General features: G+C 34.7%; 1 protein-coding gene across 1 annotated transcript; it reads right to left on the minus strand.

The window, feature by feature from the left end:
* Nucleotides 1-3565: 3565 nt before the first annotated feature.
* LOC120079860 (protein MODIFIED TRANSPORT TO THE VACUOLE 1) lies at nucleotides 3566-12246 on the minus strand. Its single transcript, XM_039034656.1, has 5 exons — nucleotides 11532-12246; nucleotides 10139-10864; nucleotides 9842-9997; nucleotides 8227-9171; nucleotides 3566-4042 (listed from the first exon to the last, which is right to left on the minus strand). The coding sequence occupies exons 1-5, from the start codon at nucleotides 11736-11738 to the stop codon at nucleotides 4001-4003; spliced, it is 2076 nt and encodes a 691-aa protein (XP_038890584.1). The 5' UTR covers nucleotides 11739-12246; the 3' UTR covers nucleotides 3566-4000.
* Between the last annotated feature and the right edge of the window lie 3557 nt (nucleotides 12247-15803).

Consider the following 15803-nt stretch of genomic DNA (forward strand, 5'->3'; position numbering starts at 1 on the left):
TAAATTCAAAGATAAACTATACCATCTCTAATTAATTAATTAATTCTTTGAATGGTTTTTTTGGTTTGTTGATAAGTGTTGAACACATGTTATATGTAGGACCAAATACAAATAATTAATTAGATATTAAGTTGTAAATTAAATTAATAATAATAAAAAAAAGCAATAATTCAAAGACGAGTTACATCAATTACTTATACCATTTCTTTTACGCAACAAATTATTGGAGGGAAATTAAATTTATAAAACTTTATATATAATTAACATATATTTAAGAGTAAAATATCTTTTTGGTCTTTAGATTAGGTCTAGTTTTTATTTGGTCCCTAGGTTTCAATATGTTACACATTTAGTCTTTAAGTTTTGATTTTGGTTTCAATACAATCCCTAAACTTCAAAATGTTTCGATTTTACCCTTGAGATTTGTATTGTGTTTCAATTTGGTCCCTAGATTTCAAGATTCTACATTTTTTTAACTGTCAATCATTGACATCAATGTTTACTAATTAATTTAAAATAATTATGAAGTTAAATTTTAATTTTAATTTTAAAAGTGAATAAAAATAATTAAACATAATATTAATTATATTTCGTTTAATTATTTTAAATTTATTAACATACATTAACGCTAAACACGAAAAATGAACATAAATCAAAGTTAAAAATATAAATCTTAAAATCTAGATATCAAGTTGAACAAAACTTAAATATGGTAATATTATAACATTTTAAAATCGAAATTTTGAAAACTTAGAACCCAAATAAAAACGTACCTTTTCTCGACAATTTAAATATGTATAATTTTTTTGCTGCAAAGAAGGCTCTCTTTTGCTTTGATTTTTCTAGAAAAGGGTGGGCAAGAACTTGTTTGGTAGTGAATTAATTATATAAATTATTTAAAGTTTTTTTTTCCCTTTGCTGTCCTTTATATATATATATATATATATATCTAAAGCAATATATAGTGTAAGTTAAAGGTGCTTTTCATTTCTTCTTATTGGCTAGTAGTGCTTGTCTTTTGTTTTTATATTAATATTATCAAAAGCTAAGATTAATTATTGGTGTTCAAATATTGGAGTGAAACCTTGTGCATCCATATTACAATGGTCTAGTTCTCCATTTTAATTATCTTAAAGTTCTTGTGACAAGTATATCAAATTGTGGGTTATGTTGACATATACTTCTATGTTCAAACTTTATAAAACAAATGAGTTGCAACATATATCTTTGATCCATGTGTTTATAAATTGTACAAGTTAATATGTAAGATACAAAAAGTCAATTTATGTAATTAATGTGGGAACTTAGCCAAAGTCATTGTGTAAGATAAAAGCAAAATTTAGGTTTTGTTTTGGAACTCTATTTTTTTAGTTTAACTTGTAAAGGTGAGAGGTTCGAGTTTTTTTATTATTTTTATTATTTTTTTGTTGGGATATAATTATGAACTGTGAAGTATGTTTAAACTAGCTGAACTCCAAGTATTACATAAACTTAATTCGTGAATTAGTAAGACATTACGCCTCTCCCGAATCGAAAACTAAAACAAAAACTAAAGCACCATTTGAATAACCATTTTGTTCTTTAAATTTGTGTTTGTTTTCTTACAACGTTTTTTAATATGGTTTTCTCATTATTTCTAACTAAACACTTGAACTCTTAGTTAAATTTTTAAAACAAAAATAGGTTTTTATAAAGGGTTGTTTTTAAATATAAGAATATAAATCAAAATATTTATAAAATATAGCAAAAATTTGAAACTATCAATGATAGACGCTAATAGACACAGATAGACTTCTATCAATGTCTATCAGTGATATTGACACTTATAAAAGTCTATCAGTGTCTATCAGCATATATCATTGATAGTTCTAAAATTTTACTATATCTTGTAAATATTTTTAACAGTTTTACCATTTGAAATAATTTTCCTTTTATAAACTACAACTTGATGTTTGAAAACTCCTAAAATATAAATAATAAAAGAAAAAAGATTGAAAATAGTATTTATAAGATTAATCTTTTAAAAATGGAGAACTAGAAATCTAATAAGTAATGAAACTTGGACCTAATTTGCTACTAGATGGCAATCTACCAAAAATTAGAAACTTTTCCAAAAAGCCATCAAAGAATGACAAATGTTTTCAAAATTTAAAACTTTTTAATTAAACCAACTCATTTCTTCTATTTTTTTCCCTCCAAAAATACCTTATATTGGGGGTATCATGCCTAGGACCAAATGACTTTATAATGGATAAATATTCCAATGATATGTGGTGATAAAGAAAAGAGAGGTACAACTATGTTTTGCACAAATAAACTAATTTCTTAATTCATAATTAACATAAGATTTGGATAATGGATAAGACTTCTTTTCCTGTTGATTGGATCAGATCACTCACATTGGCATCAATAAGTATAGCCAAGAATCTCTGTCAATCAATGATACCTAAAGCAAACCCATATATATGGAAAAAGTGCAATTCTTTTATACTTTCCATTTCTTTTTCCTTTTTCCTTAACTTGTAATCAAGGTGTAATCTAATAGCTTTGTGCTAGATCAATAATGTAGGATGTGAATCTCTGATGAGAATTTTTCTAAGAAGATTTTTTTGTCTCAAAACATTTACCTAAATTATTGTTTTCAATTTATTTGGATATGTTGATTCTGTGTGGAATCATACCAAATTCGTTTTATATCTTTAATTTTAATGGGAAGAATTAAAAAAATATTCCTTGAACGATATATCCGTAAATCGAAGGATTTGACATTGATATTAAATAGCTATGATTATCTCAACCATCTTCTATAAATGCTTGTAAAATATTTAAAAAAAAATGTCATTAATTTAATTCAATGGGAATGAATACTAATAACAATATCTACAACTCAATTTTGGAATAAAAACAACTAATTATCAATCTAAATAAATTTTATAAACTTTGTTTACTTCCAAAAATATGCATCGATATTTGATATTGATATTTTATTGACATATTCATCGATATATCTATAAAATTGAAATCTTGACGTTCATATTGATATTTTAATCCTTATTGTTTAATAAGGCTAGAAACTTCTAATTTTTTTCTCAACCTTAATCTCCATTTCTAAAGAATTCAAGCATGTTTGAGAATGCATGAAATAAATAGATTAAAATGCAAATTACACTCAAAAAGATTTTTCTTTTTTACTTTTTTTATTTCAACAATATATAAGATGTATATAGTATATACTACAGCTAGCAATATTTGATATATTTTGGATCAACTTAAAAAATAATAATAGTAATAATTTCCTTTATCTTACTATTAGAAGATGAGTGAATCCTAAAGCTCTTTTTTGACAACAAATGAAAAGAAAATTTGTAAAATAAAGAAAAGTAACAAGAAAAGACATGAAAATCAAATTCATACATTATCCATTCTCTAAATGGACTAAATATATATGTGCACACTCTTATATTAGAAAGAAAAATAGTAGACAGCTATAATTCATTTCACATGCAACATAAGGATGGATATTGTTTCTATCCACATCCATATACATGGAAAAAAACGCATCAAAAGATTCAAAGAACAAACTGCATTATTACCAAAACCACTACAAATATCAAGTGTTTCATGTGGGCAAAACAAACAAATTAGGGGACTCTACATCTTTTTTCTTTTTCTTTTGGCATAATGAAACTCTACAGATGGGAATATGAGCAAGAAACACAACCAGTCCAGGAATTACCACAAATATAGAGCTGATTATGTAAAAGAAAGTCATTCTTCTTCAACTTAATGGACCCTGTTTCCATTTTCTCATTTTTCCTACTGCTTGACGACTTACCCATCTATCATATGCGCATTTTGATGCAATTCCTCGATGATGTCGGCATTGCGATAGCCATTCGTCTCAAATGAGAAACAACTGTGGTTTTTGTTCTTCACCTTCAACTAAGTTGCCAACAATGACTAGTAAGAACCTTGATAGTGAAAGTATGGCCTCCTAAATTCAGACTACCCTCTTTGGATCTCGAGCAGCTGCAACATGTTCCTACAAGATAAAAATAAAAATTACGGGTAAAGTAACATTCATTAGCCCCATATATTTTATATGCTTTCTGTGACCATGGGTGATATTAATCTAGAGCAAGCATTTAAACCTATAATGGAAATTGTCCTTTTTCTATAAAGAAAAGAAGAGGAAAATAATATATACTAGGTGGGGAAGCATATAGAAACAAGAATTCAACTTCTGTTAGCCCCAGTTTCCAAATCGTACTTACCATCTTAACCTTCAAATACAGAAAGAAAACTTCAATATTCACAACCATTTGCTTTTCAAACAGTAAAATCGAATTGGAGCAGGAGCAGGATTAAGCCTCTACTTCTCAGGCAAAAAAGGGGGAGAAAAAACCAATTGTTGAGCACTTCAGGACTTAAGAATCATTGAATTCCAAGGCACCAAAGAAGAATCAGCATCTCATTTGCAATAAATAGTTACATTCATATAGAATCTCTCCCACTTAGTGTTGGTAAAAGGATAATGCATAAAGGAAGTGTAGCTAGAGTAAAAATCATTTATAAACTAAGATCAACATTGAATCTCAATGGGACTTAGAAAACCACAGGCAGCCGCACAGGCTATGAAAGGAAGGATTTACCAGAGTGGTACCTAGATAGAATTTTGGGGGGCATTATGCATTTGGTCGAAAGCGCAACTGTAGCATTGTACGATAGAAATTAAAAAATCATAGGGGATCAGAGATCTGCAGGCTAGTAGTGGATTTCAATCACCAACTCCGAGCCCCTCTTACCCTGATTTTCGTAATTCTAAAAGTTGGAAGGTTCACTTGTCTGTTTTCTCTCCTTCTTTCTATGGGATGAGACCTTTTTCCTTCCCTCCTGGGGAGTGAAGTTTACTACCTTTTGTTATTTGCCTTTTAGCAGCTATATGGTATTCTTTCATCCTTCTTGATGTATCAGTTCCGTTAGGACTTAGCACCCTCCAAGTCTGGATGCCCTAGATTTCTTCTGTTTAACTTTTTTTTTTTTAATATGTAAGGTAACCCAACCCCTCTTAAAACGCCAAAAAATGCATTACTATCTGTGGAGATCCTCTCTTGCTACTGCTCTTTCTGCATATTTGATTTTTGGGGCTGTTATGGGTTCCTAATAAATATTGCAAGTCTATGATGGGGGAGGCCCTACCACAACTAATCATAAGACAGGGAAACTTTGCGAGAAACCAATTTTTTAGAATTTTTGGCTTGAGAAAATCTGAAAGATCTTTGATTTAATAGATGAGATAACCTAAAGGCTCTTAAAAGGCACAAAAGTGCACGGTATCTATCAATGTATAGGTATAACTCAATGTCCAGTTCAATGTATAACCTTAAGAGAAGATTTTACGTACAGTATAGCCCAATGTCTTCCCTTCGATTCATGCAAATATGATTCTCTGTGACTAGCCATAATTTTAATCCCTAAAATTTGGAGTTTATTTCCTCCCTTCCCTCCACTGCGCATATAAATTGACAGTCAACAAACAGTAATAATAATAATCAAGAACTAACAAGTTAAGTATTTAAAATCTATTTGAGTATAATTGAAAATATATTGTGCACAAACTACCCCTTTATCCTCCCGTAGTCCATTTTCCTTGGCCTTAGTTGCCCCCTTTCTAATAGAGAATAATGATGTTGCAGCCTCCAGGGTTTACTTGGGAATTTGCTACTCCTATGATGGGGCAGAGCAGAGTGAGGATGGAGGAGGGGAGTATTCTCGCTTACGGACCCAACTCCTGTAGCTTGTTCCTTTGTTATTGAGTGAGGCCTTCTCTGTTGAGTTCTCTCATTTTTCTGATGATTTAGAAGATCAAAATCCAAAAGGAGGTTAAATTTTTTGTTTGTAGATCCTCTAATCAAGTTCGATTGGACCATCTCCTATGGTCCTGTTAATGTACTAGATCGTTATGGAGCAGCTTCTTTGGGATTTTTTTCTATCCGTTTGGCTTGGTCGAGCAACTGCATATCCATGTTGCAGGAGTTTCCATCCAATCCCCCTCCCCCCAACTTTAATCAAGAAAAAAATGAAAGAATACAATAGCATAAAAAAAAACCAAGCCCGCAAAGCCCCTTTAGAGGGAGGCCGGCCAAGAAAACAAAATGTTGCCAAGTCCTCACTTAAATGAAAAGGATTGGTTTGCTTGTCTTTGTCCTATTGTTTGGGGTCTTTGGAAGAAAGAAACAATATAAATTTTAGAGAAGTCAAGATGGTTCCTCCTATTGTCTGTTCTTCCTTCGTGAATAAGTTCTCTGTTGAGTTCACCCAAGTCCCAACTTTTCCGATGCTTTGGAAGATTGAAATCCCTAAGAAGGTTTACTTATTTTGTTTATGGAACCTCTAATCACTTCAAAGATTTTTGCTTGAGTTGGTTAGGCTTAGTGTTGTATTCTTTGTAGCGAAGCATCCAAGGCCATGGATCGTCTATTGAGGTTCTGTCAGTATGCTAAATTGTTATGCACCAGCATCTTTGGGACTTTTCCTATCGTTTGGCTCTACTGAACAGCTGCACATTGATGTTGGAGGAGTTTCTTTCCTCTCCTCCCTTTCGTGAAAAGGATTGGATGTTGTGGTTTGCTTGTCTTTGTACAATTCTTTAGGATTTTTTGGAGGAAAGAAACAATATGATATTTAGAGGTGTTGATAGGCATTTGAGTGAGTTGTGGACCCTTGATAGATATCATGCCTCACTTTGAATCGCCGCTTGTATTTTATAATTATCCTTTTAAGACTTATTTTGCTTAACCAGAGCCCTTCTTAGGCCGCTCTTTTTTTTTTTCGTTTTCCTTTTTATGCTTTTTTTTTGGTATCAAAATGAAAGTTAGGCCTTTACAAATTAATTAAATAATTAAATTAAAACCCAAATAAGTTATATTAAAGAAAAAAAAAAAAGCTTTACATTGAACTCGGATAAAAAAAATTATGAGTTGATTTTTCTTTTTATTATGAAATTGAAGAGAGCAGTACAAAAAATTAAAATTAGGATTAACTAGAATGACCCATATCTTTATCTCTTACATTTTCCAAAGATCTGCCAAGTTTTAGGATTTAGTATAAATTACACAAACCCTATCCACATAGACATAAATTAACATGACTGATGTGTAAAAATTGATTATATAATTATTTTAACAATAAAAAAATGGTAATGACAATCTTAATCTTCTGTATAGTTGTAGATAATATCACGGACAATTTTCACACATAAGCTGTCACGTCAGATTGGAACAAATTTCAGAGTTCAAGGGTAAAAAATTAAAAATTTCAAAGTAGGGCATAGTTGAAATCTCCCAGAAAATTTAGAGGTATTTGTATAATTTAACCAAGATCAAACCTCAAATAGCGAGGAGCATTCAGAATGGAAGGTTTAGTGATGACGAAGATGGAATAACATGACAGTAGGAAGAAAAACTGACCCCATCCTTTCTAAAAAATGAAAGGCTCAATCAAAATCACGAGAATGAAAAATGAAAAGGTTTTGAAGTTGGAAAAGGTCAAACAAAGGTGACTGAAATTAATCTTTTTTTTCTTTTCAGCTTTATGATCGAAAGTTTAGGACTGCAATTTTTACACACATAAAAGTCTGAGGGAAAGTTTACAGGTGCAAGTTGTTCCCTTTTAAGAGTTTCAGGATATAATTTTTATAATGGAAAGTTTAGAGGGCAATTGTAACACAATATACTTTAAGGGTGGTTTGTGCAACTTTTCCTTGGATTCACATATTTAATATTTTGTAAGATTTTTAGGTTTAAATTTAAATCTGGTAGGATGCCTGGCGAGCATGGTTAAAGAAGTTTTGATTAGTCGTCAAGCAGGTTTGGGTGTCAGGGATAGCAGTTGGGGTCAATAGTCTAACAGTTAACTAAGATGATTTTGGTGGATCCTTTCTTTTCTTTTTCTAATTATCCTTCTTCATTATCGTTTCTTAGTTAACCATCCAGTAAACAAATTTCCGTTCCAATGGTCAGTTGGCCACTAACTCTCAGAATTTTCCCACTAAAACTTATCACCATAACCCTCTAACTGCATTCTTAATCATTAGAAATTGTAATTAGAAAAAAAAGGAAAGAAAAGAAGTATTAGAATATTATCAGCTAAATAATCTCAACCTGCAATATTATAATGCAGAGCAGGGCATACAGTTAGCAGAGAGTTTGGTGATATTATACTTACTGAGATAAAATCAAAAGCCCTGGTATCTTCCTTCTTTGAACCATTCATCACAGAAGTAGGTGATTGTGCTGCAAGATTTGGCTGGAATATGTCTGGAAGGGGTGAAGAATATCCTCCATTACCTACACCACCACCAGCGCTTGATTGGAGATTAGGGTTCCCAAACTGTTGGTAATTGGACATGGCTGATAATAATTGTTGTTGAGTAAAGAAGTTTCCAGTGGGAGCATACGCCATTGGCTGAGAAGAAAAGGCTGGATTGAACATCGTGCTTGAGGGAAGATAAGTCATTCCGGGGAAAAAGGTGGCATTCATATTTGTCCCAACCATTGGTGAACTGTACATGCCATTTAAAGAATCTTGAGGAACCTGATTCTGATGGTTGGGTTGACTAGAAACCGAGAATAAAGATTCAGACAGCGAATCCTTAGAATTTCCTTTATCTTTACTCTTCAAGGTATCTTCATGGATGGACAAACCACTTATTAGGTCATTAACATCTTTCCTAGCATGTTCTTGTACTGCAGGTTCAGAACTTGATCCAAAAATATCAAAAACTCCAGTTTCATTTTTTTGCTCCGAGGCAGGCTTTTTATTTTCATTAGTAACCTGATTATTATCAAAATTCATCCCAGAAAACAGATCATCTGAATTTTCTCTAGTTTCAGTTGTATGAAATGAGACATCTGAAAAGGGGTCATCATCATTCTTTAGTTCGCTGGTGCTTGTGACAGTGTTTAGGCCATCTCCAAATAAGTCATCAACTAATGGGGTACTCGACAGGTTTTCCACCTCTAAGGATTTGTTTGTTTCACCATAGTCACCTGCATCACTAGTGTCAATTAAGTCTGGCATCTGAACTGTGGAACTGGTATTGCTTGGTACAGACTTCTCGGACTCATTCATGAAGGGAACTCCTTTACCTCCATCTAAAAGTGGCATAACCTGCCCAAAGAGTCAAGGGACTAAATTATAATTCCATTTCAGGATAAGACTCCAAAGTTGACCCTACTTTATTTTCCATTCCATCATACATCATTTCAAGCGATTGTGACAAATTTATGCTTGTATTCAAGGATAGGAATCCAAATCATGGATTTATTTCAGCAATTTCATCAACTATCATGCGGTGGCTTCCTTAAAATCTTAAAGAATAAATATTCATTTCAAAAGAGAAGCATAGTAAATATCATTATAATAGATTCTATTGTTTCGAGGAACTGAATCCAAATACCACACTGTCGCTGCATCAAACCTTTGCATCCTTGGTCAACCAAATCTCATAGATGCAAAGTAATACATTGTAACATAAAAAGTGATTACAATAAGGTTTATGGGATACAACAATGTCAATGAGTACCTACGACTCACAATAATTATGATATCAATATATCATATCATAATAAATTTTACATCTCGACAGGATTAAGTAAGATGGAGGGGAGTCAACTCTGAAATGATCTTTCCCATCAGAGAAAAAAAAGAAAGGAAGAAAGAAGAAAAAAGAAAAAGAAAAAAAAAAAGCCTCCAATACCACTTTAAGAAGAAAGTCACAAAAAGAAACAAGGAAAACAAGCATAAACATTATGTTTTGCAGGTAGAGAGATCAATTTACCTTGCTAGCTTTTTCTCTAAGAGATGCTTGGGGAGATTCAGAACATCCAATCACTGCATCTGGATTTTCACTGAAATAAGATGTCACAATTGAAAAATGATCGTCGTCATTTCTCCTAACCATCGACTCAAGGATGCAGAGAGCTTTGAAACGAACCTGAAGAGTGAAATTCTCATCAAAACCGATTGAGTGAAAATAAGTATACAAGTATCAACTATCATTATTTTAATCGAAAACAGAAAGCCAGCCTTTGCTCATATAATATCATAGAAAAGAGTATTAACAGCAAGAACATGCCTGCCATGATGGGGATGTAAGCTTTGTTTCGAGAGCATTACTCAGTGCCAATGCATCTAACTTTACAGCTTCGACAAGAAATGCTTGAATGGCATCTCGAGTTGGTTGTAAACGCACACCACCTGCTGTTGCAATGGAATCCAGTAACCTCTCCTCTCGAGTTTTGCTCTCTGAAGTGCCAGAACCTGGGTTTCCATTAATTACCCTAGAATCCTGGTTCCAAGTTCCACTAGTAGTACTCTTTGATGTCCCCAGAGTTTCACGGCCATATTCAACTGGTTCATATCTATTATCATACTCTATTTCAGTAGTCAATGACCTCTGAAGGTTGAAACCCTGCTGGCTACTAGTGCCATTCTTTCTTGATGAATGACCTTGTGCCAAATTACTTAGACCTTGTTTGATTGATGCACTTCCTAGACCAACTACCTCGCTAAGAAATGATTTTTTATCTTCTGATGGCGGTTCATAATTTGAATTCCCAAAACCTTGAATTCGACGGTTAAGATTCTCAGATGGTGCAGGCTTGTTATCCTCTTCAGCAAAGATAGAAGAAATAGCATCATGAGCAGTATCCCTCACAGCTTTATTGAGTGCATCACCTTTAAGGGGGTCCGGTTGTCCCTTGTAATGAAATAACTGGCGGACAGCCACAGAGTTCCTCTGCATTTCCCTTCTGAATTCCACACCAGACTTCCCAACTGCATACTTTATCAACCTAAGAGCCTGTAGTAAAATCAAGCACATTTCCAAATTTTCACAAATATGAAACGCACAGTAAGACTTTCTATGGGGTAGAACTGCAACCCATGGAATTTTTACTGAACAGCAGCACACACCAGGTATCAAATTAACCATCCGCTGAATCCAAAATCTAAAAGAAATGTATACAATAGCAATCATTCAACTGATACAATTCCACTTTATATTCAAGTTGCCCTGTCTACAATGACAAATATCGTGGAAAGGACAAGAATCAAGAATGAAAACAGAAAAGGACAAGAATCAAGAATGAAAACAGAACAGACTAAGTCAATATCAATTATATAAAATATATAAATATATATATACACTACAGATTATGATTATAAGCTCTAAAATCTTCAGTTCTGAGAAAACAGAAGTAAAAGAAGAATTTTTGTGTTCATTATTCCATCAATATTTGAATAATATCAAAATTCAAAACCTAAGCGATCCCGAGCTAGCAAAAAAACCAAACATTTCGCCGAATACCTTGCAACACAACCCAAAAAAGAATTACTCTCTGGCAAACAAAACTTTTAATTGCACGGATAAAAAATACTGCTATCTGGATAACACATCCACAAAATTAAGTTCAAAATTAAAATACGAGGAATCAGAACAGAGCGATAAAAAGTAACAATTTAGACACCTTCTGTTTGACAATCGGGCTCTTATGTTCAAGCCTCTTCAAAATAAATTCCGAAAACTCCTTGACAATACTGACATGCGAAGATCTCAAAACCTCGCAAATTTCTTCCAATTTGTACACCGGCGTGACCTTGTCCTCATCAGAAGTCGCCGCATCAATCATTCGCGACCTCCAGTACGACTCTACAGCTCTCCGACTCGAATCCATATTTGACCAATTAAGACTACCAAATCCCTTACAAAGAACAACCGCTACAGACTCGATCCAATCTAAATCAATCCGACCCCTGATCCAAATCCCAGATACCAAAGAAATGCCAAAAACCTTTCGGTCTAGTCAATCCTTGCCTTATCCTCCAAGTAGTCTCACAACGGCAAACTTAATCAGATTCGTTGGAAATTAAAAACTGCAGCTCCTAAATTCAGCCGATCTTCGTTGTGAAGCGAAATTGGGTATCGGAATTGAGGTTCTTGCAATATGAAGATGGAAAAAAAAAATGGCGAGAATTAGAGGATCTTCGGCTTCACACGGTCCGAGCAGGCGACGACCACACCTCAGCCCACCGTTGAAATTCACGTTTACAATGCCACCCTCGAATGGCGATTAATTTTTGGCTATACCTTCTAGATTTTTCTTATTGAAAATAAAAAATGAATTTTTCCTTACATTTTCACTTTCGTCCTCTTTATTTCCCCCCTTCTGTTTCTCTTTCTTCATGTCGTTCGTTAGTTGGTGAATATGGCGATCAGCTATTTATTATTAGTTTAAATAAGAGAAGGTTGTGATGAATTTGAGTCACATAATGAAAATATGAAGATGAATGAAATATAATATTAAAATAAATAATATAATATTGGAAGAAGAATTTCGAACTAATCACGAATCGCCACATCATTTACTAAATTAATGACTAAATTTAGAAATCATCAAATTTGTGACTAATTAAGAGTTGACATGTGTCCCAAATTGAAGTTGAAGATAAATTCTTGAGTAAAATTAAGTTCACCTAATTTGACGTTATAATTTGGGCATTGGTCTAGTTACGCCCAAATATGGGTTTAATTTGGGCCTAAAATGCAAAATAGGCCCAAGGCCAAGCCCATGAGCCAATCAAGTCAAGACCCATGAGCCAACTGGGCCCAATCTCATAAAGCCCATCAAAGAGCCTATAAATAGAAGAGCTCTTCTCATTCTAGAGAGGATTGGACATTCAGAGAGCCCAGAGAGAACTCATAAACAAGACTCTTAAAGCTGCACTTCTAGAAGACAGAAGGACCTTGAAGACATAAAGACTCTTCCAAGACTTTTGCTTCAAGAATGTTCGGTGTTTTTCTTCTTCAAGTCAAGCACATTCATTCAACCAAAAGAGAATCAGAGGATCAAGTACTAGATATCGAACCACGTCGCATCAAATCAACATCAACACCAACACCAACACCAACTCAAGTTCAAGTCCACGAATTAAGTTTCTATGGAAACCTCGTGCGAATAAATTGGCATGCCTAGTGGGACATCTCTACCTCCCATCTCTTTCAGCATCCAAACAAGACAAATGGCACCAAAGAAGATTGCATCCAAAGCTTCCTCCACAAACAACTCTTACACGAGACCTGTCACCCGTAGTCGCTCAAGGAAAGTTACGCAGGAGCAAGAGCAAAGTTCCCTCATCGTGCACAACATCTTGAGGCAAATGACGGAGTCCCCACAAGGCGGGGTTTTCATCAAGGTGACCTCTTGTTTGAAAACTCTACTTCTGCCTTCAGCAAGCCAAAAAGGGATTCGCAGCCAGATGTGATTTCTGTCATGATGGCAGATGTAACGGCTGAAGCGGCCATAATAGAGATGGAAAGGAAGATTAACTTTTTGATGAAATCCATTGAGGAGCGAGACCATGAGATCGCTGCCCTGAGAGAACAGATGGAGTCTTGAAAGGCTGTTGAATAAAGCCAAGCATCTACAGTCAAAGCAACTGACAAAGGGAAGACGTGTTATAAGAAAACCAGCTGCAATAATCAGCTTCGGTGGCCTCTCTGTCGGTCCAACAGCTGCAAGACATGATCATGACCTCCATAAGGGCTCAGTATAGAGGCTCGACTCAGACTTCCTTCATGTATTCCAGTCATACACCTAGAGGATCGACAACTTGAGAATTCCTATGGGGTATCAACCCCCAAAGTTCCAACAGTTCGATGGAAAGGGCAACCCAAAGCAACATATGCCCTACTTCGTAGAAACATGCGAGAGTGCGGGAACAAGGGGAGATCTGCTAGTCAAGTAATTCGTTAGAACCCTCAAAGGAAATGCTTTTGACTGGTACATAGACTTAGAGCCTGAGGTGATCGACAGCTAGGAGCAACTTGAAAGGGAATTCTTGAATCGTTTCTACAGCACTAGACGTACCGTCAGCATGATGAAGTTGGCAAATGCCAAGCAATGGAAAAGGGAGCCGGTCATTGACTACATCAACCGATGGAGGGCTCTAAGTCTGGACTGGAAAAACCGACTCACTGAATTATCTGTTGTGGAAATGTGCACGCAGGATATACACTGGGGACTTCTCTATATCCTTCAAGGAATAAAGCCCTGTACCTTTGAAGAATTAGCGTCTCGCGCCCACGACATGGAGTTAAATATCGCCAATAGGGGAACAAAGGATTTCCTGATCCTCGAGCTGAAGAAGGACAAGAAGGAAGTAAGGGCACCGAGAAGATTGTGAAAGGTGCCACGAAGGAATCAATGGTCGTTATGTTGGGATTGGTGTCCTAATTCTCCCGGAGTCTCGTAGTTTGTAAACATTGTACACATCGTTATGAATAAAATAAGAGGGTTTTATTTTGCATTTACTCATATCCAATAAACAAAGCTTCATGGTTATTGTATGTAAACTTAAGCATGTATATGAGATATAGAAGTGGATCAAGGAGGGTTACTTGATCCTTGTGACACTACGGATACATCTTGCTTTGTAGAGGTTTACAAGTGTTGTGAACTACTACAGATGGTTGGTTCTGACCATTCATGTGGAGACATGTGAGCAGGGGTGTCCTATATAAAGAGTTTGTATAAGACCGGACCACGAGATGATTCGTCTCTTTATATAATGTCGTTGATACTTGAAACTTACATCTCACTTAAACGACCATAGGTGACATACCTTAATCCTAAGTGTTTTGAGAACTCCTACCTTTGAGGGTTGTCCTTTGATTAGTATGGGTGAGAGTGGCCAAATTGCCAACTCAAGAAGCCTACCTTTTTGGGGATTTGTCTGATTTAGGAGCTGGGAACTCAGTTACATAAGATGGAATTCACTGCTTCCCCAAAGCAGGGGTAAGTAGATAGATTGCTCTCTTAAGGGCTAATTCCGGGTCTTGAACATAGTGGCCACAACCTCTATTTGGAAGAGAGGACTCAGTCATAGTAGGACTATGACTTATGTTCATTAGAGGGATCAGTGGTACTTAAGAAGTTAGATGTAACTACAGGGGTAAAATGGTAAATTGGCCTAGTTGTAGTTACGAGCGATCTGTGAAGGGTTATCGCACTGTTGATTGGTTAATATGGACACAAAATATATCTGTAGTGAGGAGAGTGCAACTGTCAGTCTTTAGTGGAGTGTCTGACAGCTAATGGATGGTGGATCCCGTGACTAAATAGTTTCATCAGTTATTCACGTATCGTTGGAGCTTCAAGCTACAGGTCCATAAAGTCCCCTTGGTAGCTTAATGGATTCAAGTTGAGAATCAGTTCTTAGTGTTAGTTTGAAGTGTTCAAATTGACAAGAGAAATTCAATTATATATGATATAATTGGCGTGATGTATGAGATACATCAAGTGGAGGACTAATGTAAATATGATTTACATTAAGTACCAAAAAATAGAAAAAGAACTATGGTTTATATGTTTCATGAGATGAAATATTAAAACTATAGGTTATAAATATAATATAGTAAGTTGGTTATCATATATATTTATAATAATATTAATTATTTGATAATTATCTCTTTTTCTCTAATAACCAATTGAGTGAGAGGTTATTGGCTGTCTCTTATACACATCTAGATGTGTATAAGAGACAGAGTCCACACAGAGCCCACACTTCTGGATTCTCACACCGAGAATACCAAGGTAACCATTGTGGTGGTGTCCCCACTCAACTCAATTGATTTTGAGGTTTTGAAGGTCGTTCGTTGGGTTCGTGTTCGTTGTTGATCGTGCTGTATTGTAGTCATTGTGTTCGAGTGTTCGTGTATTGTTGTCTTGGACGTTTGGTGC

Source organism: Benincasa hispida, chromosome 1 (assembly GCF_009727055.1).
Source record: "Benincasa hispida cultivar B227 chromosome 1, ASM972705v1, whole genome shotgun sequence".
Taxonomy (NCBI): Eukaryota; Viridiplantae; Streptophyta; class Magnoliopsida; order Cucurbitales; family Cucurbitaceae; genus Benincasa; species Benincasa hispida.

Coding starts and splice junctions, on each gene's coding strand:
- LOC120079860 (XM_039034656.1), bottom strand. CDS start 11,738: ATGGATTCGAGTCGGAGAGCTGTAGAGTCGTACTGGAGGTCGCGAATG. Junction 10,865..11,531: donor GCCCGATTGTCAAACAGAAG/GTGTCTAAATTG, acceptor ATTTTACTACAG/GCTCTTAGGTTGATAAAGTA. Junction 4,043..8,226: donor GGGCTTTTGATTTTATCTCA/GTAAGTATAATA, acceptor TTTATCTTGTAG/GAACATGTTGCAGCTGCTCG.